The sequence below is a fragment of the Lepidochelys olivacea genome, assembly GCF_965140295.1.
Source record: "Lepidochelys olivacea isolate rLepOli2 genome assembly, chromosome: 6".
Lineage (NCBI taxonomy): Eukaryota > Metazoa > Chordata > Testudines > Cheloniidae > Lepidochelys > Lepidochelys olivacea.
Window position 1 is genome coordinate 19375201 of NC_140416.1, and position 23572 is coordinate 19398772.

Below are 23572 nucleotides of genomic sequence, written 5' to 3' on the forward strand. Positions count from 1 at the left end.
TTGTGCTCCAGGTGTCTCCAAAGGGGGGGCAGGGCCCAATCCCTGCTGGTGCCCCAGCCATCAACGCCAAGACAGTGCATCCAGGAGCAACAGTGAGGGGGAGGGGCCACTCGCTACTCCCCCACCCCCACCCCCACCACCTCCCCATAACAGCCCAGGAGGCTGTGGCAGCAAGAAAAGCCCCTGGTGGCCGCATTTGAGAAACACTGCCTTAAAAGAGCTACCATTACTGTGAGCCATATTGTCCCTGGAGTGGTGAAGGTTGAGGTGGAACCATCCTTCATATGGGGGTGCACTGGAGCCTCCCCATGTCTGGCCACCTCAGTGTGGAAAGACTCCTGTGTGAGAGGTGGCCTTGTATGTTGTTTTATTATTTATTACCCAGGAGCCACTTTTAGAAACTCTTTCTTCTGCTTCATGTCTTGGCTTTATAAATAAATCCACACATGTGCATTAAGGACTGATTGTGTGGCAGGTTTTAATATCTGTGCTGTACCATCCTCTCAAGAGTGTCAGGTTCCTTCCTGTTCCCCGTGACCTGATGGGGGAAGGGGGGGAAAAGGTGGAGGAGGGAAAAGAAGCTTGAGAATTTTCTGTTTAATTTTATTGGGCGATTGATTTCTTGCCATGAGGGAGGGTCAGTTCTGTTTTAGTGAATGGCATTTGCACATAATGTGACATCTGGAGGCCAGTAAAAATGAACTAGTTTTGAGCCCCTCAGAAATAGGGTTTATAATGGAGATGTTAAACTGATCCCTTTTGCACTCTGGAAACACTGTGGGGCACCATTGTTGTTAATAAATGGTGACATGAAACTATTTCAGCAGAGTATGAGACTCATTATATCTAGTGTTTCTTTATATTGCTTCATTTATAATCGTGTGCATTTCTGTAGGCTCACAAGGGGTGTGTGCTAAATGGTGTGAATCCTCTCTCACATCGTACATCCTGGAGACACGTGGGTTTTTGCTGACCCCTAAGGAAGGGGCAATGGTTAGCAACCTACATACACCACTCCATTCTTTTAGTTTGCTAGTTCTTTTTATTTGCATATTGTGAGGGGCTTTGTCACTCCTGCCCTGCAACCTGGGGTGCCTCACAATGCTTTGCTGCTGTATCTCCCAACCTGTGCTCCTCCCAGGCAGCATGCAGGTCACACCCTGAGTGTCTTTGTATAACCACAACCACAGCCCTGGTCCAGCAACTCTGACACTAGCAGCCTGTCAGCAAACACCAGCCACACTCTGGCTTCCAGCAGCCTTGGTTACTTGTTGCAAGATGACCCAAACACACTCCTAGTCCTGGATTTCCCCCCAAAAATGTGTGTGCAGCCCTCTCCTGGACAGTCCAGATCTATTAGGTCGGTTGCCCCCCTAAAGTGCTGAAAGAGGTTCCATGCTGTTGTTTGCTAGGATGCAGATCTGTTTCCATCTGTTAGGTGATTGCCTACCAGCTTTGATAAGGTGTCAGCTTGTCCTTTTGTCTTTGAGAAGCAGGTTTACTCATTCTCCAAGTGGTGAATGCACTTTGGTCATGATTTTAATTTATGTTCATAACTTCACATATAATGTTGCTACACACATTTCACCATAATTATATTGACCAACAAGTTGTTACTTTTCAAATACCTCACAAGGCATATTTTGTACAAAGGTTATTACAGTAGTGTGTGAATACAGGGGTGCATGCGATCACATATATGTGGCCCCATCATAGCAGTAGCTGAGTGCCTCTCAGACGTGATTTTAATCTCACAGCACCCCTGTGAGCTTGGGAAGTATTGTTACCCCTGTTTTGCAGAAGGTGAATTAAGCTACCAAATGACTTGTGCAAGGTCACACAGGTAGTCTGTGGAAGAGCTGAGAATTGAACCCAGATCTGCTTCTCAGTCCCCTCCCTTAACCACAAAGCTAGTTTTTCCTCCGTCCTACCCTACTCTCCCATCCCCCTGTTTCGGTAGTGATGGGGATTGTTGCAGAAGTACTTCACTCTTTCCCACAGACTTCTTTTTGGGCTGTTTTAGGTGAAGTCATGGGTTTCCCTCCTTGCAGAATGGAATTTGCTCTATGCAGCAAGGAGATGGGAAGTAGGGGAGATTTAATGATTAAAATCCGAGTTTCCTCAGGACCCCTGTGAGGATAAACTTGGATTGCATGGGCAGAGGCACAGAGAGCCTGCTTCTAAAATGAATGGGGAAATTCCTTTTTGGATTATCATTCCCTTCATTATCCTCATTCTGGGATATTGAGAGATGCCAGGTACACTGGGCTGCACCAAGTGGATGTGTGCATCAGAGGCACCTACCTATGTTTGGTATGAGCAAAGTGGTTTAAAAAGAAACAACCAGAACTAAATGATGATGCAAACAGTGTGTGTTGAGATGGCCATGCAGAGGCTGTTATCATACTTAAGTCCTCTATATCTTAAAAAAAAATCAAACATTAATTAATCCCTATCATCCCTTTGTGAGGTGGGTCAGTCTTGTTATGAACAGGGTATACTACCGATCTGTGTCTTAAGAAGACACTGGGGCCACCTCATAGAAGTCAGATAATTCAATTTTTCATCCTCTCCTGGGCTTATCTGCAGCAATCAGGGGTCAGGTAGGGAAGGGTTAAGGTTCTGTAAGGTTGAGGCAGCTGAGCTCATCAGCTAAATGGGTCTGCCTGCCTTACGTACCTAGGTGGAGGCGGAGAGGGAAGCTACAGAAGAAGTAAGTGGTGAATCAGAAGCTCAGAACTGGAAGGATGGATTGTTTTGGACTGTGTTTGTATCCTAGATGAGAAGGACTTTGTATGGGGGATGGGAGTTTGTATCTGGAAGGAAAGGGAAGGACAGCTGCTGTAGGCCTGGAAGAGCGCCCCCCTTGTGAAATATCTTTGTTTTTATAGAAAAGGAAACTGGGGTACAAACAAATTATGACTTTTAAGCAAGGCTGTAGAAGCATGTGGGCTAAGAGCCAGAGTTGGAATGTTCTTAGAACCTAGTGCAGTGCTTTCTCTCTAATACTAGCAGCTGGGGTGTGCTGTATATTTATATATTGGGGAAGATGATGAATGAAAGTCTTAGCAATTTATAAATGAACTGAATCAGGTTTGTTTGCAGGAATGAACTTAGAAAGGCAACTTTGCTGTTAAATAAATTGATTGCTCTGTGGGTGTGTGTGTATAACACCTCTTCAGCCTGCCCCAATATTCATAGTAAGAGACAGTCCCTGCCCCAATATAAATTGTTAAGACAGACAAAGGATGGCAGAAATGAGGTGTTAATATTATAGATGGGGAGCTGAGGCAGATGGAAATCAAAAACATCTTGCCAGGGTCACACAGGGAGTAGTATGTGGGAGAGCCGGGAATTGAGTCTAGCTCTCCTGCATTCTAGTCTAATACTTTAGCTACAAGCACATCCTTCCTCTCTGAGAAAGTTGCGTTGTATGAAAGATTTTTCTACTAGTTGCTGAAGTGTTAGAGCAGCTTGGGCCAGTTGTGGGGAGGTGAGCCCCACACGCAGAGCGTGAAGCCAACCCAATAGATTACATGGTATGGAAAAACAGATAGGTAGGGAGAGAAGCAAATGTAATGAAATAGCATTAAACCGAGTGATGATACTGATTTGAAAAAAAGGAAAAAGAGAAGTCCCCACAGTGAGTAAACATAATAGATAAGTCAGACCAGTCTTCAGGCAAGTGAATTTCAATAGCATCTCCTGCAAAAGCAAATACATGCATGGGACTGTTATGATTTTTTTGATCTAAAATCTGATTGATAGTCGTAAGTGGATTAATTACTACATTTGCTGTAATCTATAGCACTCTCTCTGTGTATGCCATATGCAGCACATTCTATGTGTGTGCCTGTGAATCTGGATGTGTAATGTATGCCTACCCAATCCTTGCAGGACCAATTGCACGTCAGACCAAATCTAAATTCAGTTGCTCTTTGCTGAGAACTGTAAATCTGAGGAGCCACTAGCAGCTAGGATGATTAAAACCCGCGCCAAGCTTTGATGTACACAGGACTGATTGAGAATAGAACTACCCAGGGGAATGGGCCTGGTTAAATCTAAGATAAATTCTGTAGCCCCTCCACCTGTGCAGTGATTGGTTAAAAGCAGCTTATGTTGGATTTGCTGAGAAGAAACCAAGGGGAGGTTTTTATTTTAAACAAGGTAGTGGTGGTGCGGAGTAATGTTGTCTGAGGGTAATTTTGATTGGCTGGGGGAGGGCAGGAGTCAGAGAGAATGCTGAGCAGGCATTCATGAGATACAGTAAGAACGCTCATTCTCTCTGTCGCTCGCTTCAGATGCAGGGATGGACCACAGAGCTGTGACTGTATACTAGCAGAGAGCATGATTGGACTGGAGTCTCAGAGGAGTGTCAGCAGCACTGTGAATGAAGCTTCGTGGCTCACTTACCATAGGTTCTGTCTGTGTGAGGAGAAACAGGGATCTTTAAAGTGAGCTGAGCATCTCAGGGCAGAGCAATGTGGCAAAGAGGAATGGGGCATGGGAGCTGCTTGCCTTTTGGATAATTTCTGTTCTTGCCCACAAGTCTGTGCACCATCCCTCTTGCGTGTGTTTAGCATGTGGAGCCAGGGTTTTATATGGCATTTGCGACAAAAGCGAGATCATACATCCTTTTTTTAAAATTAATTGCTTTGGGTACAGTATATCTCTGTCTCTTCTTTTGTTTTTTGGTAGTAGGGCGGGCTGGGGGGGGGAAAGCGTGAAACCAAAGGGAATGTTTACTTGTTCAGAAGTCTCTCTCACACGGAAGCACGCTGTTCCCTAACTCCTGGCTGAGCAGACTCCAGTTTGCCAATCTCTGCTTTTCAGCACACTTAACTCCTTGACAGAATGGCAGACAAAAGAACAGCTGGTGCAAAGCAATAGGGGGATAAGGAGACAGGAAAAAAATAAATAAACATATTGCCCCCCATCGCCAACATCCAACAACATCACATCAGTAGTAACCGTGGAACAATCGGAAGTCACCATGCGCAGGTCTAGCACCGATGAATCGACCTATCACAGGAGTCCTTCTTTGGACAGCAAGGATTACAGTTTTCCAAATGGCGCCTTCCGTCGCTACAGCAGCATGTATGGCGGCCAGTTTGGGGCCGCCAGCAACTCGTTTTTCGGATTCCACACCAACCCGGGCCCTAAAGCCACCAAGGCTAAGTACACATCCCCCAAGGGGAACAAGTACGTTGTCTTTTACCTGGATCTCTCGTTTATTTTTCTCCTAGAGCTGAAGAGGTGTAGCATGGCTCATAACTGCCTGCAGTGCATCAAGTACCTAATGTTTGTCTTCAACCTTCTCTTCTGGGTGAGTACGCACCTGAGACCGAGAGCTGTTTGCCTTTGCGCCCCCTTTTTTAGTAAGAGGTGGGGGGAAAACATTGGGTTTTGAAAGTTTTTTGCTTTATTGTTTCCTCCAATTTGTGAGCACTGAAAGTTGGATGTAAGCGAGGTCTAGGCCAATCTTTCTTTGGGTGTGCTAAATCAGGATCATAGGTACCCTCCCGTTTCCCCGTGCTCTACACAGGTAGGTTGCAATCCCAATATAGGGCAAAATATACCGAACAGAAGGTCACTTGTATGTATGTCTTTGATGACCTGAGTACAGTGGTTAACGTTAAGTTCCTGAATAGAGTCATTGAAGTCAGAGGGATTATTCACATCGCTAAAGTTAAGCATACGCTTAAATGTTCTTTTAGATCAGCACCTTGCAGCATTAAGCCCTGTATCAGAAGCCTGCAGGTGATTTTTCTTCCCCGGCAGTTGTGAGTCCTTGTGTGACTGTCTCTGAGCTGTGGGTATACTGCAATACCTGCCTCACCTAGTTTGGATTATCTGAGGTTGCTATTCTGTGGCCTGGATTTACCCAATACTCATGCGTCACCAGAACACACATTATGACATGTACGTGCATGCATTTCTACGTCATCATTTTAATAGATAAAGCAGCTGGTAAAAGCCAGCTAGTGGGTGTTTCTCTGCCAGGCGCAGGACAGTGAGGGGTTTGGAGGCTGATTGAGGGAGCACGGTCAGGGATGTGGATCATGAATGCTGTTACCCATGTGAAAATGAAGTGACTTGATTGGCAAGGCAGAAGAGAAAGGGAGTTCCTTCTGTTTCAAAGTAGCCCCATCCAGATCTCTGCATGGGAAGATGTTTTGTTGGAGTGCTTATCTTCAGTAACTCAATCAGAATTTTCCCAGGGTGGAACATCAGCAGGGAATGGAAGGATGAGGTGTTGTAAAACGATGGCAGCACCATGTTGGCATTTGGGGGTGGTTGAGGGGGGCTGTGGTTGGAAATTATGCTTTGCTTACTACAGACTTTCCATTCTCTCATGCGTTGCCAGAGATGTAAGGAAGGGTGTGTGTGTGTATGTATGTGACAGTGTTATTCTCTCTATCAAGCACTACTGTACAATTGTCTGTTTCATGCATGGTGCAGTGCCTTGTGCATCAGAAATCACTGAGTGTAGGTAACCTGCTCCGGCACTAGTCCAACGTTCTGATACCAAGAATTCAGGACACGATAAACTAATGCGAGTCTACCGAGTTGGCCTCGTACTAAGAGGCGCTATGAAATACACAGAGGGTTCCCTTTTAAAGCTTCAGCTAAGCTGATAGAAAGCGTCTGAGTAGGACTGTGGTCTGTTTTCCAACTCACATTCTCACACACACTGCTGGGGGCAGAAATATCTCCTCATGTCTATCCCAGCTTACCCCCAAAGCTTCCTGAAAAGATGGGAATGCTGGCTCTCTTGCCCTTTTAAGCCTTTTGCTTCTTCTAAGGCTAGCATCCGTCTCCGACTGAGATTATAGCGCAATCAGCCAGCGGAAGCCTGTGCTGGAGAAATCCCACAGAATGTTGGCATGAACAGCCCTTTGTGAAACTAGCCATGGCAGCCCCTCAAGGGATATTCTCTGTGTGCTGCTTCCTTTTATTCCATTCATCCTGCACTAATGCATATACGAATATTTTACAAGGTATTTCTGCATGTAATGTGCATGCATTTACAATGGGCTGATGGCAGACTGTTTCTTTGGAGTGTTTCACAAAGGCAATGCCTTAGCAATCGTTCAGAGAGACAGATAAAGAGGGTTTGCTTTTCTCCCCTGAAGACATCAAAGCTTTCCCAAGCATTGGCTGGTGGTGATGGGGGGCTGTTTGAAAAGAGAATACCATTGAGCCAGGAAGGCTCTGAACTAACTCAGCCATGCAAGCAGGGGGAGGAGGTGGTGTCGAGTGCTGCAGTGCATTTTGTTTCCCTTTGACATGCTTCCCGCACAGGAGGGATGATTGACGATGACAGTGTCCAAATGAGGTTTGCATGGAATGGAGCTGTAACTGTTGCAGATCTCCGGCTTCTCATGCTGAAGAGAGTAAATAAATATAAGCTATTAACAAGCATATAGGTTTAAGTGGGTTATCGCTAAAGAAAAGCAAAAAGGGTCTATTTCCAACACTTGGAAATTTTGCAATTATTGTGGATTGATGGTTTGGGGTTTGTTTTTAAAGCTGTTGCCAGCCGTATGGCTACTGCATTTGCTGAGAAACCAAAGGAAAAGAGTTTTCAGAATGTCTGTGCAAGCAGGATTCAATTTTGTATGAGTACCTGCCAAAGCTTTTGCTATCCCCTTATGCTGTTTCTCTTCCCTCAACTTTTCTAGATGGTTATCTAGTGGCAGGCAATAGAAAGCCAGAAAAGAAATAGTATTTTGATATCATTTGCCTTTTAAATAGAAACGGCAGGGTTCTTTCCAAGAATAAAGAGAAGACATTGCATTAAATGACAGAAACCTCATGTCTCTAGTAGACTGTTCTCATTTTATGTTCTGGTATGAGCAAATGCTTAGATTCTCTTTTTCTAAGGTATAATGCTACGCTCTTGTACCTTCCCTCTGTTCCTATTGATAGGCTCCATGCCCGCTGTACCTCTCCATTCACCTGTGGTGATCTCCCACCTAAAATGGGGGAAAGGGGAGAATGGTACACCAGTGTGTAGCTCCAGTGGGTTCAGGATTTCCTATCTCAGAGCCATTCTTGGTTCTAACTGTGGTGCATATATAGAAGAGGAAATCCCAAAGGCCTGGATTTTAAACATTTGTGGCATGCTTTGTTGGATTAAGTGTTGTACTCGCATTGTGACAGTACAAGTTGTTGCACAGCTTGTGAAATTAGAGTGAAAATCTCCCCTCTCCCATTGCTGGGTAAAATACTGGGAATTTTTGCAGGTGTCAGTGACTGAAGGGCCTGACCAATGCTGGGAACGTGAACCACTCTGCTGGTAGTTTAAATGCTATTAAACTGTGCCAGAAGTTATTTACATAGGGCTAGATTCTAATAGTCTGAGTCAATAGTTCCTTCTGTTTGAAATCAGCCCTTACTCATAAAGTAGGGTACTACTAAGCTGGACTTCACGTATCAGAATCTGGCTTATAATTTATTAGAAGGCATCACTGTAAAGGAATTGCCATAGTGTTATCAATTCCCTGAGAGTTGCTACAGTAATTATTGTATCACTTCATTGGCTTGTAAATGCTCCCAACTTTGGGCAAGTGTTACATAGCATGTGTCTACATATATTTTTGCTATAGAGACCTGCTTTTTCCCCAGAATCTCCATAACTCTGAAGTCTACGGGTCTCCTTCTGCTACTGATCACTAGGCAGAACATTCTCCTTGTGAAATATCCAGGGAAGACCAAATTCTTTCCCTTCTGCCCTTCTCACTCACTAAGTTTCCTCATGAGTCAGTGAAATGAACAACTTGCTTTTGTGCTTATAACCCCAGACACTGTTGTGCCTGTTCCTTTCGCAAGGGGCTCTCTCTTGTTTTCCAAGGTTGGATATGTTCTTAAGGCAGTATGAACGCTGCTAAAAGATGAATATGGATGCTGTTTTACCCTCTGTAGCTCCCATGTTCCCACCTTCTTTTCCCAAAACTCATTTAAGATGTATGGTTCTGTGTGTTTCCCTTTTCTGTTTGTGTTTTCAGCGTCTCTTGCTTTTCATATAGAGTCCTTTGCTGGAGCAGGGACAGGATTGGTAGCACCTCTGCCATCAGTAAAATTAAGAGTTTTCTTTGAAGCAACAGATAATGCACTAGCCAATATAAAACATCAATAAAGAAAAGAATCTGCAAAACCAATGATTTGGAAGAAGTCTCACATAGAGAACAAACTGGCAAAAACCAAAGGAAGAAGGTCAGAGGCAGAGAAGTTTACTCGTTATCATGGATGATCTCTATGGAAATGTCCCCATGTTTTTAGGTCATTTCTAATATTAGTTCCACGGCTTGAAATCCCTATCTTGTGAACATTTTCTCTTGGACCGGTGAGAACACTGGGAGGGGTGGGGAAGTACTGTAATTTGTGTTACTGGTAGACTGGCACAGTGCTACCTACTGGACACATCTGAGCTGTGATGAGTAACTGGGAAGCCTCAGAGCAAGAAACTCGGTTTGCTTTGCTAGTGCTGAACAAATCCTCCTTTCGTTTCAGTTTCTAACCCATATAAAGTTTTTTTTTTGACTGATACGGTTCTGAAAAGTTTGGCACTGCTTCACCGTGGCTTCTGAATCAGAAAAACGCAGTTCTTTTAAACACTGAACTGCAACAACCCGAAATATGGTTTATCTGATTGGCGTACAGCACTGTTAGACACTGTGTGACAGCTGCGGGGGTCACTGCTTTTAAAAAAAGAGGTAATTGTTTAAAACTTCCAGCATTGCACCACCCATCTCTCTTTGCTGGGTTGCCACATTAGCCGTTCACCTCTGAATAGATTAATTCCAATTCTAACGTAAGTCATAAGTTTAAAAAAAAAAAAGACACTTGGCATCACCTCCTAGTGCTTAGAGGACACTGGCCCATGTCAGAAGTCAGCATAGTTTAGGGCTAGATTGCAAGGCTGGCTGCACCCCTATGTGGGGTTCTAAGACCCTCCCCTTAGATCTCTGTACAGGATGTCTGGAGCTTTCATCTGGGTTTGCCTAGGTAAAAGCACAGCACAAGCTTGCCCCCTGAACATGCGCATGGGCACATACACACAAGAGCAGATGAAGAGATGGGTGGAGCCTTTGTTCTGTCCTCTTCATGCACTAGCCAGCATAGCCGAGCTGGTATATCAGCACCCCCTAGGAGCAACCAGGGAGGAAGAGGAGATGGGAATTCAGCAGCAGTTCCCGCCTTGTATAACTCCTTAGGAGGCACAGTGATGCACCACCCTTTATTAAAAAGTGTGTTCTACAGCAGTGCTTCTCAACCTATTTACCATTGTGGGCCACAGGTTGGGAACCACTGCGCCAGACACACATTGGCTTGCCCAGCCCTGCACTGCCAGTCTGCCCCTTCCCCTCAGGGGCAGATCCGCACCACATGCTCCCCCCAAAGCCCTCAACTCCCTATACCAAGCGTTCCCCTGCCCAGGGACCCCCCCCCCACACACAGACCCCTATGCCCAGTGCCCCCCACCCAGAGACCCCTCCACAGAGCAGGGCCAGGAGCTGGGACCCCACAACGTGGAGCCAAGAGTGGAACCCCAAGTAAAACCTGGGGGGGGGGTGCTGCAGCATCCACCCTACACGCTAGTTCCCAGGCCTATGCTGCCCTGCACCACCCACAAACCCTCCACTGCCCAGACCCGTGCCCCCCACCCCCATTGCCTGCCCCTCAGCTGGCCCTGCCCCCTGCCAGACCGGAGTGGCAAATTTTGAATTTTTTTAGCACAGTTGGACCACAGCAGTGCACTAATTTGGGCTGTGGGTTGAGAACCACTGTTCTAGACACACAAGTCTAGTCCTTGGCATGTTATGTCTGGAAGAGGAAAATATTCCAAATGTACAGGCAATCCTGTATGGCCCCAACAGTTGCAAACGAGATGGAAACAAATGTAGTATTGTGTGGCTGCTGTGTAAACATTTCAATCTATGCACATTGACCTCCCCTAAGCATGATCGCTGACACATTTCTTAGATTCTGAGCGAGCACCTCACCAGAAACCTGCCGACAAAATTAAATTGGAAGGTGCGCTTTTGGCTGAACCCAGTTTGCTGCCCTAGTTGTGAATGCTGAGAAAAGGTGATATTGCTGAACCAGGCTCCCCACCCCTCTGTATATGTCATTCCCTAGAATGGGACTGAGAATAACTAAAATGTCCAGGAATCTCACTGAGTGTTAAAGGCTGAGGATCAGCAACATTTCCCAGTTGTCCTAGGCAGCCAACCTTAAATCACTGATTACCTGGCAAAAAGTTCCCCCTTCTTCCACTAGTATCAGCTCAGGCCTTGTGTCTTTATTCCCTTACAGAATTTCTTGTAGCACTAAAATAGAAGGAGGAATGCTGCTGTTGCAGCTCTTATGTCATAAGGGAGTGTTATGTTATTAATACCTACTTCTAAGGGGACGGAGTCGGTAGAGAAATTGGTAGAAAACTAAGGGTTGGATTGTGGAGCTGTTACGCAGGCTGGTGTGAGCCCTTATGTGAATAGGCTCATTGATTTGAACAGGATAACGTGTGTAAGTGCGCATCCAGATGAATTAAGGGGTGCAGCTACTGCCATGAACCTGAGATCCTGCAATCGGGGGAGTTGTTCCCTTTTCTGGTAAAGGGATATGGACACTTATTTACCACTTGTGGTCTTGCCCTAAAATTGAACCTTTGGGGCAGAATTTAACTGGAAAGAAAATTAGGCTTCTTAACAGTAGAGAAGGATTTGTCTTTATATCCAATTGCCTGTTTGTTAGGTACCTTCTTCCCTTACTCATGATGAGTAGTGCCTTACTCCACGAGTAGTCCCATTGCTTTACATGGGACTGCTTGCATAATGAAGTACTCTTTAACATGAGTATGAGCAAGGGCCAAATCTGGCTGTATGGGTAGGGATGCCAGATTTAGTTGGACATATTCCTGGAAGTTTCGTCACATGACATAATCTTTAATTAAAGATTAATCTTTAATTCCTGGAGACTCCAGGACAATCCTGGAGGGCTGGCAACCCTATCTACTAGAATTGCTATCGGGTAGATCCACCACATCTCATTTTGCCTGATTAAAAAAAAAAATAGTGAAAAGAATTGGGAAATCCCGGTGACTGATGGAATGGACTGTAGAATATGGCATGGTTTGGTTATGGAAAAGTTGGTATGCCTAAAATGATCGGTATAATGGTTACTGCATATTTTCTGTGCAGGCCAATGAAAGATATAAAATTCAACACATCTGGGCCCCATAATTGTATAGAAAGGGAGTCAAAAATCAGGATGAGATCGTTTCCAGTCCCTTCTCTCTGCTGTACTAAATTGGGAAATTTTGGTGGTAGGCCTGTGCTTGCAACTCATGTATAATTTACAATCCATGGAATTGTAATTCATCCGAGGGGAACATTATGTCATCTGCCATCACATAGTTCACTCTGTTTGTGTTATACCCCTTTCCTCCAACCTGGGCCTGCGTTTTTGCTTAGTCCCTACCTAGAAGAGTTAACAGTCTTTCTGCCACTCTGTGTTTGTGCAGTGCCTGGCACAATGGGGCCCCATTTTGGGGTGATCCTTAGAAATTATTGTGCTAAACATGATTCATAATAAGAACAGTACTGCTATTTGATTGCTTTGTTTTTATTAAATACATAATTTTTGGATCACATGGCATATTTGTATAAGAAACATTGTGGATGGTGCTGAAATTATAAAATGAGCACTGTTTGGTCTATAAAAAAAAGAAAATACGGAACTATATGATATGGCTTTTAACCGAAGAATACCCGTGAGGATTGCAATCAATAGATTATATTTGTTAACATTGTCCAACAATTGTTTCTGCTGAAAATGTCAAACTGTTACAAGATGCCATAGAAGTAAACATAATTAAATTGTGAGCTGTAATTGGACTGTGAGACTGTGATGCATCTTGAAATCTCTTCTAACTAAAAAACCAAAAACTTCTTTGAAACACACCTGGGGAAAAAAATCATATTGTTTGACAAAATTTAGAACAATTGTCTGAGATTGGCCTTAGACTCTGTGCAATTGAAATAGCAATTGTAGGGAAATAAGGGGTTTATATGTTAGGACTGAAGACCTGTGATCTAAATCTTGCCACTTCTTCCACTCCGCATGTCAGAAATATGATCTTTTCTTTCTATCCACAGTCACAAAACTCTCATCCAAGCCCTGAACATCTCTCACCTTGTCCTTTCTCAAATCTATTCAAAATATTGCTGCTAAGATCATCATCCTAACCCACTGCTGTACGTCACCCCTCTCTTTGCGTCCCCCTTCTCCCTCACCTCAACCATAAACTTCTTGTCCTTACCTTCAAGTCCCTTCCCAATTCAGGCCCACCCTATCCTCCTATCTGATTTATTAATTTTTTGTAATGTCAACCCCCATTTTTACTCTCAATTATGCCAGCTTTGATCACACTCTTATGCTACAAGCCTCTTTATGCTTTATCCAATACCATCCCGTACATGTTGGGGGAAAAACTCGCCATCAAGAGCTGTACCACTCCCCCACTGCCACCTCACACACAACCCATATCCTCCAGATCCCGCCTTAAGACTCAACCTCTGCTGTGTTGTCTCCCCATGCTGCTATCTGATTACAGCTAGGCAGATGGAGGGTAGTGGTTACAACTACTGATTTGCTTGTTACACCTATTAATTGTGCATACCGAAAATCTACGTTAGCTCGTATAACTGCGCCCCCTCCCTTCCAGGTTTGCTTGTTTGTTTCACCTTCTTGTTACATCGTGTCTTGTCAATTGTAATTTCTTTGGAGTAGGGACTTCCTTTTCTATGTCTGTCTTGCACCCACCAGAGTCCACCCCTGACGTCACTGAGGCCTATAGGCATTACAGTAATGCCTATCATTGTTTGCAGTGAGCTTGCACGATGTTGAACTTCACTTGCTGTTTGTCCTATGCTTTCATTAGTACCACATTCATACATCAAACTTATAAGTGCCTGATACAACTCCTATTGAAACTAAGGGGAATCTTTTTTCTCTGACTTTAATGGAACTTGGTTTGGGGCTTAGAAAGCAAGGGAAAAAAAATGAGGAAAAAAATCATTTAGATGAATGTTCTTACTTGGTATTTTTGTTTTTGTTTTGTTTTTTCCCTGTAAAAATTCACCGTTCTTCTTTACAAGACTTTTCTGTGTCGTACACTCTTAGGGATATTAGTTATCAAACACTAATTTATTAATTAGTTATCAAACACAAACGACACAATTTTCAAAAGCACCTAAATGGCGAAGCCTCTCTTGAAAATGGGACTTAAGGTGCTTTGGAAAATATCTATCCAAAATGTTTATAATGCTTAGTACTTAACAGCAAAGTGTTTTTCAAACACTAGCATTCAAGTGAGGTAGGCAGTTAAGTATTTATGATTAATGTGGGCAATTTTTTTTTCAATTTCTGCAAAAAATTTCATGAAAAATATGACACCTTTCTGAGTCAGTGTGGGAGGTGGGATTAGAACCTGGGATCCTGGCTCCCAGTCCTTGTGCTCATCCTGTTATATCTGTTAACATGAATTTCTTTAATGGAAGAATAAACTCTTGAGAACATGAACTAGTTAGGTTTTATTTTTAAGCAAATTGTAAACTAAAATTCCTATGGAGTTCATGTGTTCTTTATGAGGATACAGCCAGATCTTTTGTTGATATGATGTTGGTTAGGGGTCTGATTCTTTACAACATTTTTAAACCAACAAAAATCCCTAGTGGAGATTCAGTTATACCAGCAAAGAAGTCCTTTTGTTGGTATAGCTTATTTAGTTTTGGAAACTGGTATGAGCATTACTGGGGGGGAGGAGAGAGCGGGGAATCTCTTGCCTGTATAAGCTGTGTCTCCATGCCATGGGCGGGGGCGGGGGGGCAGTACAGTTATACTGGCAAAACCTTTCTTTTTGTAGACAAGGCCTAAGAAAAACAATGCTGTCTTTTTTCAGAGTAGCAGCTGTGTTAATCTGCATTCACAAGAAGAAAAGGAGTACTTGTGGCACCTTAGAGACTAACAGATTTATTTGAGCATAAGCTTTTGTGAGCTACAGCTCACTTCAAGTGAGCTGTAGCTCACAAAAGCTTATGCTCAAATAAATTTGTTAGTCTGTAAGGTGCCACAAATGCTGTCTTTGTTCATTTCAGACAGTTCTGAAACTGAAGAGACAGAATTTGATTGATACTGGGGGAGGATTAATTTATGGGAATTTAGAAAAGTCTGGTTTAGTCTTCTCCAAAGATGACTTTGAACCCTTTGAGGTCTTTGTATATCTGAAATTTGGGACTCTGACTCCAAGAGTTGTCTGGACTAAGAGGTTTCACCGCTTTGGATATTAGCTACATGAAAATGAAATGGAGAAGGCTTTTTGGTGTGTGTGTGTGTGTGTGTGTGTGTGTGTGTGTGTTTAAATGATGAGACAGCAGTAGATGGCACTACAAACTTAGCCTTCTGCACAGACAGGTTTCCAAGTTGCTGGCTGAGAAGCTGGGAGTTTAATCTCCAGGGAAAGATACCAGCTGATGGCTGAGGCATAATGAGATAATGGCTCCAGAAAGAGCTGCAAAGATTGTCTACTGGGAGTGCAGGGAGAGGCAAACACCAATTTTTTTTTTTCAAGCTCCTCAGCTTCAGGAGAATTTTTGGGGTGGACATTTGATCATTTTGTGAGAAAAAGACAATGTTTGAAAAAGGGCTTTGGGCAGATCTGCAACACAGAAACACCTTGCATTCTTGGGAAAACCGCCCAAAGCCCCAAACTATCCTAACTTTGTGTTTTACAAAGAGAAAAACAATTGAAAATTGACATGTAGTCTTCCATTGTTTCCTCACACTGGCCTTTCCTCCTTAGCAAACTCTCCAGTAACTCTTTTTTGCAGGGGCAAAAACTTCCCTCACTCCCCCAAAATAGTTCAGCTCCCATTTAATAAACTCTTAAGGCCAGATGGGACCCCACTATATGTTTATCTGGTCTGGATTCCTGCATAACATGGACCATAGAATTTCACTCAGAGATTCCTGCAGTGGAAGGAATTATTCTGCCCTGCTATGCAAGTAGGGTTGCCAACTTTCTAATGGCACAAAACCGAATACCCTAGCCCCGTCCCTTCCCCGAGGCCCCATCTCCCGCTCTCTACATTCCCCCTCCCTCGGTAGCTCTGTCTTCCCCACCCTCACTCACTTTCACTGGGCTGGGTCAGAGGCTTGGGGTCCGGGAGTGGGTGAGGTCTCTGGCAGGGGGTGCAGACTCTGGAGTGGGGCGAGGGATGAGGGGTATGGGCTGGGGCAAGGGGTTGGAGTTCAGGGGGGGATGAGGGCTCTGGGGTGGGGCCAGGGATGAGGGGTTCAGGGTGTGGGAGGGGGCTCTGGGCCGGGGTTGAGGTACAGGAGGGGGTATAGGCTCTGGGCTGGGGGTGAGGGCTCTGGGCTGGGGCTGGGGGTGAGGACCTTGGGGTGCAGGAGTGGGCTCCAGGTTTGCGGGGGGCTCAGGGCTGGGGCAAGGGTGCAGGAGGGGGTACAGGCTCTGGGCTGGGGGTGCATCCAGGGATGAGGGCTTTGGGGTACAGGAGGGGGCTCTGGGTTGGGTGGGGTCTCGGGGCTGGGGTAGGGGTTGGGACTAGGGGTTGGTGCACGGGCTTACCTGGGGCGGCTCCCAGTCAGCGGCGCAGCGTGCCCAGAAGCGGCTAGCAGGCCTGACGCCAGTAGGCGGGGGGTGGGCAGGAGGTTCCGTATTCTGCTCTCACCCACCGCAGGCACCGCTGCCTCTTTCCTCCCCCCCTCAAACTCCTGGCCGGTTCCAGGGCGCAGCGCAGTGCCAGCAAGGACAGATAGGGACTAGCCTGCCTTAGCGCCGCTGACCGGACCTTTAACGGGCCGGTCGGCAGGGCTCACTGGAGCCGCCAAGGTCCCTTTTTGACTGGTTGTTCTGGTTGAAAACCGGATGCCTGGTCACCCTATCTAAGTGATCACAGTCGAGTCCAATAACTTGCGGTCGAACTCATCTGTTTAATTACCAATTAGCAGCCCTTCAGAAGGCGATTGTGCATGTCATATAAAAGATATTCTTACAGCAGTGGGGGTAGGAGGCTAGATATTGTACCTCTGCACTGGATGAGGAATCAAGGAAGCAGACTAACGGCAATGCAGAAAGAACAGGGACACATGAAACTGCCAAGCTGTAAATGTGCAGAGCTAGTGAGATTAAACTAGCTGTAAAATATACTTCCCTTTCTGCGCCTCTTGAACACTGTTGTAATACCCTCCTTTCTTCATTCTCTCCGGGCAAAGCTTCCACCAGGAAGAACAGAAAGAGGACTGTTTAATCTTAGCTGGGACTCTGGGGTCCTTTGCCTGACATTGCTGAGATCAGAGCACTTTGTTCTGAGCCTAGAGCTGAGTTTGCTTTTATCTCTCAAGAGGGTTAAATCATTTCACTGAGGGGACAGAGGGCTTTTGGAAGAAAGTACAGTTCCTTTCTTACCCCAGAAAGCAGAGCAAACCGGAGAGCTGAGCTTGGTATCCAGGTTACTGAGAGTTGAAATGATCTGCCCTTCTCAGTAGGCATCAGTGCAACCACTGGGAAGAGCTATTGTGGATTGCAGGGAATAATTGAAGCCGTGAAGGCAACAGAGGAGGGACAGGCAATAAAACCAACATAAAACAAAAAGAATCAATCTAAACTCCATCAGAGGCCAGCTGCATTTCAGTAAACACCTATGGTACCTATGTTCTTGTAGCTTAATCCCACCTCTTATTGTGTTACCCCCTTGTGATGCCAGCCTCCACACCCTCTTGTCGACTTCTCCCACAAACATGCTAGTCCTTTGTAACATGTAAACCCTTAATGCACGAACACTGCCCCTTAACTGATCCCGGAGGCCACTGAAAGCAAATGTGTATTTGTACCTAACAATTTGTGTGTGTATTTTTTATACACACACACACACACACACACACACACACACACTTATCTCCTATTCCTCTCACTGTTTGCCTGCTTAGATGATGAGTTCTACACTGTTTCTGCCTGTGTAACTGTACAGTGCGTAGAACAATGGAGCCCTGTTCCAGAATGGGAGTTGGGGATGCTAATGAAAATACAAATGGAATATCGTTGTTTTGTTTGTCCTTGTCCATACAAATACAAAGAAGGGATCTCAGAGGGATGGTATGGATGCATGGCCTATTGTCATATATTTCAGCAACATTTGTCATCAATGGAAGAACCCAACAGCGAATGCAAATCCAGTCAGCATGCTGCTCTTTCTGACACATTTGGCCTCATTCATGAACATTTTCAAGAACTGCTGCAATGTAAAGGTTTAATCCAAAACCCACTGAAATCAGCGGAAGGACTGCCATTGACCTCAGTGGGCTTTGGATCAGGCCCTAGTGGAGATGTAGGAAAGAATGTAAGTGTATGAGTTAGTGTGGGAATGTGTGTGAGTGGTATGGGAACACACAAAGGGATGTTTCTATGTGCAGAAAGGTAAAGGTAGGGTTTTATTGAATAAAGCATGGTATGTAAGAATGGGGGATAATGGGCAACCTTTGAAAGGTTTTCAAAGGCTTGGGTGCTTGTTCTGCCAGTTGGAACCTGATCAGCCCTGAGATCAACCTAGTTCCACTGAATGCATCCGATGAAGTGAGCTGTAGCTCACAAAAGCTTATGCTCAAATAAATTTGTTAGTCTCTAATGTGCCACAAGTCCTCCTTTTCTTTTTTCATAGAATCATAGAATATCAGGGTGGAAGGGACCTCAGGAGGTTATCTAGTCCAACCCCCTGCTCAAAGCAGGACCAATCCCTATTTTTTGCCCCAGATCCCAAATGGCCCCCTCAAGGATTGAACTCACAACCCTGGGTTTAGCAGGCCAATGCTCAAACCACTGAGCTATCCCTCCCCCTTCCATAGCTCAGGATTGTGACAAATGGCATGAACTGAGCATGCCAGTGTAGATGCAGCTAGGTTGACAGAAAAAAATCTTCCGTCAATGTAGCTACTCCCTCTTGGAGAGATGGGTTTACCTACATCAATGGAAAAACCCCTTCAGTCCATGTCGGAAGTGCCTATACTACGATGGCATAGCTGCAGTTCTGCTGCTCTAGCATTTGTAACATGGACATAGCCTCAGTCTATCAAGTTTCTCTGGAAACCTTGCAAGGACAGACTTTCTTGTGATATGTTATTTCTTCTGGTTCTGTCCAGAACCAGGAAAAGCAAGAGACTGAAAAAGTGAAAGAGATTTGAAAAACTGCCAGCCGTCAACAAAGAAATGGGGTTCAGCTCAGATGTAGTTTGTGTTTTATGTATACTGTAGAATTGGGCTGGTTGTTTTATCCAAATGGTTCCATCACGTACGTGTGTGTGTGAGTGAGAGAGAGAGCTGGCTTTTTGTGGAGTGGGTGTTCAATTTTGGCTAACAAGATTCTGCCTCAGTTAGAATTCTAAATAACAAGCGACAGCTGTCGGACTTAAAAATGTGCCAGGTTTGGAAGCCATGTTATGAGGATTACATAAGAACAGGAGGTGTACATGTTGAACAGACTGATTTTGTCCCATGGCAAAAACATATACCTCAGGTTGTACGAGGGACTTGAAACGCATGTTCAATCAACTCTGTTGAAATAAATACAGATAGATAAGAGCCAGAACTCAAACAACACTGTGCGAAGAGCAACTTAATGAAAATAATTAAATCTCCAAGACCCACAGATGATAAAATAGAAACCTCTTGTGACTTTTTTTTTTGGGGGGGGGAGGGGAGGAAGAAGGACAGAATGTCTTCTGAAGAGAGAATTCACAAATCAGATTGTTTATCTTTTGCAGAACTATATTTGAAACCGCTTTTGAAAAATAGCAAATGAGATCTAACGTTGTTGGGGAGGTCTCCAGGGGGTTGAAAAACCAATTCCCTTTTATTATCCAATGTAAAAAAAAAAAGCAGCTCAGAAATAAACACAGTTGTGCTAAGAAAACCACTTGAGCATTAAAACAATAGCAGCAGAGCTAGTCCCCTTCTCCACTCAATTGCTTTATCACAAATTCTTAGGGCAAGTTCCTGGGCTAGAGATTGGCTTGACAGGGATGTAATGAGAGAACTCTCTGATGACGAAAAACCTAGTGCATCAGAATGCATAGTAGAGGCACATCTGCCTGGCCCTAGTTCAGGCTGCGCCAGAGTATCCATTAAAACTTCCTTTGTTTAAAAGTTCATACTTCAGAAGTAAAAAAACATTCTTTGGCATAAGAGGCCTAAATATCTGTTTGAGGGCAAATATTTTTAAGTTTTTAAATATGCAAGTGTGAAAAAGAATAGCTTAGGGCTGGTTGGTGTGAACCCTTTATATCTAACAATGGTTAGCAGTTACTCGCATAAGTAGTCTAACTGCAGTCAATGGGACTACTTGTGTAAGTGACTGCTGGGAGTCATGGGAGTCGGAATCATGGGGGGTTTTGTGCAATTCTAAACAAACTCCATGTATGTGGAAAGGGGAATGAGGTTAGTTCATAACATGGTCTAAGTGCAGTTAGTTTTTTAAAGGAAATTAATTCAAAGCAGTGGGGAGACCAGACAGGCTGTTCTGACTTGATCCTGCTCCCTTTGAAGTACCTGGGAGTTCTGGCACCATCTTCAAGGGGAGCAGGATTGGGTCTTGAATTCGAGTTGTGGCTTTATTGGGAAGTTTCGCAGGTAACCAATTTAGCTTAAAGTGACACTCAAAAGTTGCACTTTTCACTGAAACTTTCTTTGCTATTATAATCAACACCCAATATTACAAAAAACATTATTTTTCTCTATTTTTTGGTGTTCATTTGTCAGCCCTTTGTGTGCAATCATTTTCACCATTTACTCCTTTTGTATTGTGTGACAGTTTCTCCTATTGTTTGTTTGGGTGCTCTTCATATTTAATTTTTTTCTCCCTTGTTGCTGTGTAGAAGTGATTGTAAAAAAACGTAGTAACTGGCAGGGGGCCCTGAGGCAGATGCAGTAGCTGAAATTACTTTTGGCTAACCTTTTCAAAATGGCACTTAGGTTCCTAAGTGACTTAGGTGTTTTTGAAAATGTTACCCTTGTATATAATTTGTCAACTCAATTTTAAGCTGGTATCCCATTAATGATAGTGAATGGCAATGACTATTGTTTAACTGGGACAGTGTTAATAAAAATACCATGAAATGAGGGTATATTTAGACTGTCATATAGTGATGTGGTTTTTAACTCCATGTGAAATAGATGTCCAATTCTAAGCCCCAGTCTTCTGATACAAAAGTTGCCAAACAGAGGTTAAGGGGAGAAGAAATAAAGATGAAATGCAATGATTATGGTATTCTTATTCCACAAACAGTTTTAAGTCTTAGAGAATTTTTTTTTTTAAAATAGGCTCTTCATTTAGTTGCGATGGCTGCTGTATCAGGACAATAATCAGGATTTTAGGGTGTCCTTAATTACCAATATTCTGCACTCAAAACTAGCTACTACAGAAAAGCGCTAGTGACTATTATTAAAGAATTTCAGCATGCATTTTCAAAATGCATCCTAAATATATGTACTACACAGTAGAGTAGCTATTATAGCCTTTGTTGTAAACAATTATTTGCATACTTATTTATCTAATCTATGCTATTCCAGTCATTTAAGTACTTAATTCATTAAAAATACTCCCCCGCTCCCATATATTTTTAGCTGGATGAATTCCAAAGGAGCTGTTTTGGATCTCTTGGGCAAACAGTACACACACACACATACATATTTTGGGGCATAAAGGCTAAGGTTGGATAGACCAGGTGACTGGTAATGGAGTATGAATTCTTCCTCCTCTAGGTCGTCAGTTAAAACATATCCAAGGCTGACTGTGACAAAACCACCTCTGTTGATGAGGGTTCTGCTCTAGAGAAAGTACTTAAGACTAGGGTTTTCAAAGGAGTCTGAAAGACTTAGGTATTCAGCTTCCTTTGAATTTCAGTGGGAGCTGGGCACCCTAGTTCCCTCAGGCCCTTTGAAAAATTCCAGCGTCAAGCTCTGCAAGGATTTTTCTCTTTAGCATCTTGCAACAGTTATCTTCTTCCAATATGTGGCCCCTGGCTTTGTCCACAGGAGCTCTGAAGAGCCTTTGCCCTTTGGATGGGGTGAGGGTGAGAAGGATCCAGGTGTTTTTATCTCCCTTCTAGCTCTGAGCCAAATTATTCTCTTGGTGAATATAGAGACTGAACAGAAAAATGAATCGTATCACATGCAATGTCCTCTAATGAATAAATTACATGGAAGTCTGGAGGTCGGGGTGATTTTTGATAAACCGAGCACTAGCTCTGTCTCTAATCATCTGATATAGTCTCTTGACCCAGGTAAGTGAAGCCCGAGCAATGATAATACAGGACATGAATTTGTGTAGGGCTGCAGTAATCCTCCTGTGAATTGCATTTGGTGTATTTATCTGCTTGCTCGTGGAGTGCTGCAGCACCCTTCAGTGAGTTTTCTTGATGGGTGAGGCATCTGCCTTAAGGACAGCTTCACATGGTTTCAGCCATGACTTTATGTACCTTGTGTAACTTGAATCAAGTATTTTTTCTTTACATGGTGAAACCTGTCTGAGGTCTAAACTGACTAGTGGTTTTGGGGTCCAATTTGAGACACCTTAAAGGGGACTGTTTTTTAGAAAGTGTTGAGCAGCTGCCCTTTGAAAGTCAGGCACCTTCTCAAATAGGGCTCCCAAAATTGTGGCACTCAAAATCACTAGTCACTTGTGAAAATTTAATCACAATTTTTTTTAATAAGGACTCAAGCATAGGGAATCTGTGATCACGTTTGGATTTCTTTTCCTTGTCTGATGTCTTTCTTTTAACTCCAGCATATAAACAGTTCTTCTATTAATCAGTTTTATCCTCAGAAAGGTGCTCGTGCTTTTGGAGTGAGGGAGATGAGGAGGATGAACTGTACTGATACAACATGGACACCTTAGAATCTTTACGGAATAATTTTTTCTGCTTTTTGACCATGTTTTTAACCTTCCCTGGGCACTTTGTTTAAAATTTGCTGAGGCTGACCAGGTGTTTAGCTATGGACTTTAGTTCCAGGATTTTGGTCTAGGAGTCTGTCACCTCCAACGCAGAAGGAAATGGACAGAAGGTTGTTCTGTGCAAAAATCATGGGAAAGGGAATGGGAGGCCTGTGTTGTAGGTAGTGGTAGAGCTGTGAGCAAGCAGTTTCCTTGGGTAGCTGCTGAAAATCCTGGTATAGGTTTTAACAAGTGTTCAGAAAAGATTCACTGGTCTCGGAGCTGATCAGCCGTGGAGATGCTTAAATCCAGCTCAAGATTTTGTAAGGCTGCCGTCTAGGCATCAGTTTACTTCTGTTTTTGTTTGGATGTCCGGTTCTTCAATCTGTTGCTTCTCTTTGTGCCCTAATTGTGTCCAGCCCCCTGTTTTGGCACAAGGACACTCCCCACCCTTGTTATGCCCCTGGATACCTCTCCTGAGGCAAAGACTGCTCCAGCCTAGCACCCCCATAGGTGTGAGTCTCCTAGGGGGAGGCAAATAGGACATGTTGGTCCCATTC

At 44.0% G+C, this 23572-nt stretch overlaps 1 protein-coding gene across 9 annotated transcripts in view; it reads left to right on the forward strand.

Moving 5' to 3' along the window:
- TSPAN4 (tetraspanin 4) overlaps positions 1-23572 on the forward strand; it is a 658755-nt gene that overhangs the window by 374673 nt on the left and 260510 nt on the right. For 4 of the 9 annotated variants that reach the window (XM_084632554.1, XM_084632553.1, XM_084632555.1 and 1 more), the window contains one exon: positions 5247-5326. The exons of 1 other annotated variant lie outside the window; for it this stretch is intronic. In XM_084632554.1, coding sequence (XP_084488680.1) covers positions 5264-5326 — 63 coding nt within the window. In that variant the 5' untranslated portion in view covers positions 5247-5263. 4 more of the 9 variants (XR_014712218.1, XM_084632551.1, XM_084632556.1 and 1 more) reach the window with 3 other exon arrangements.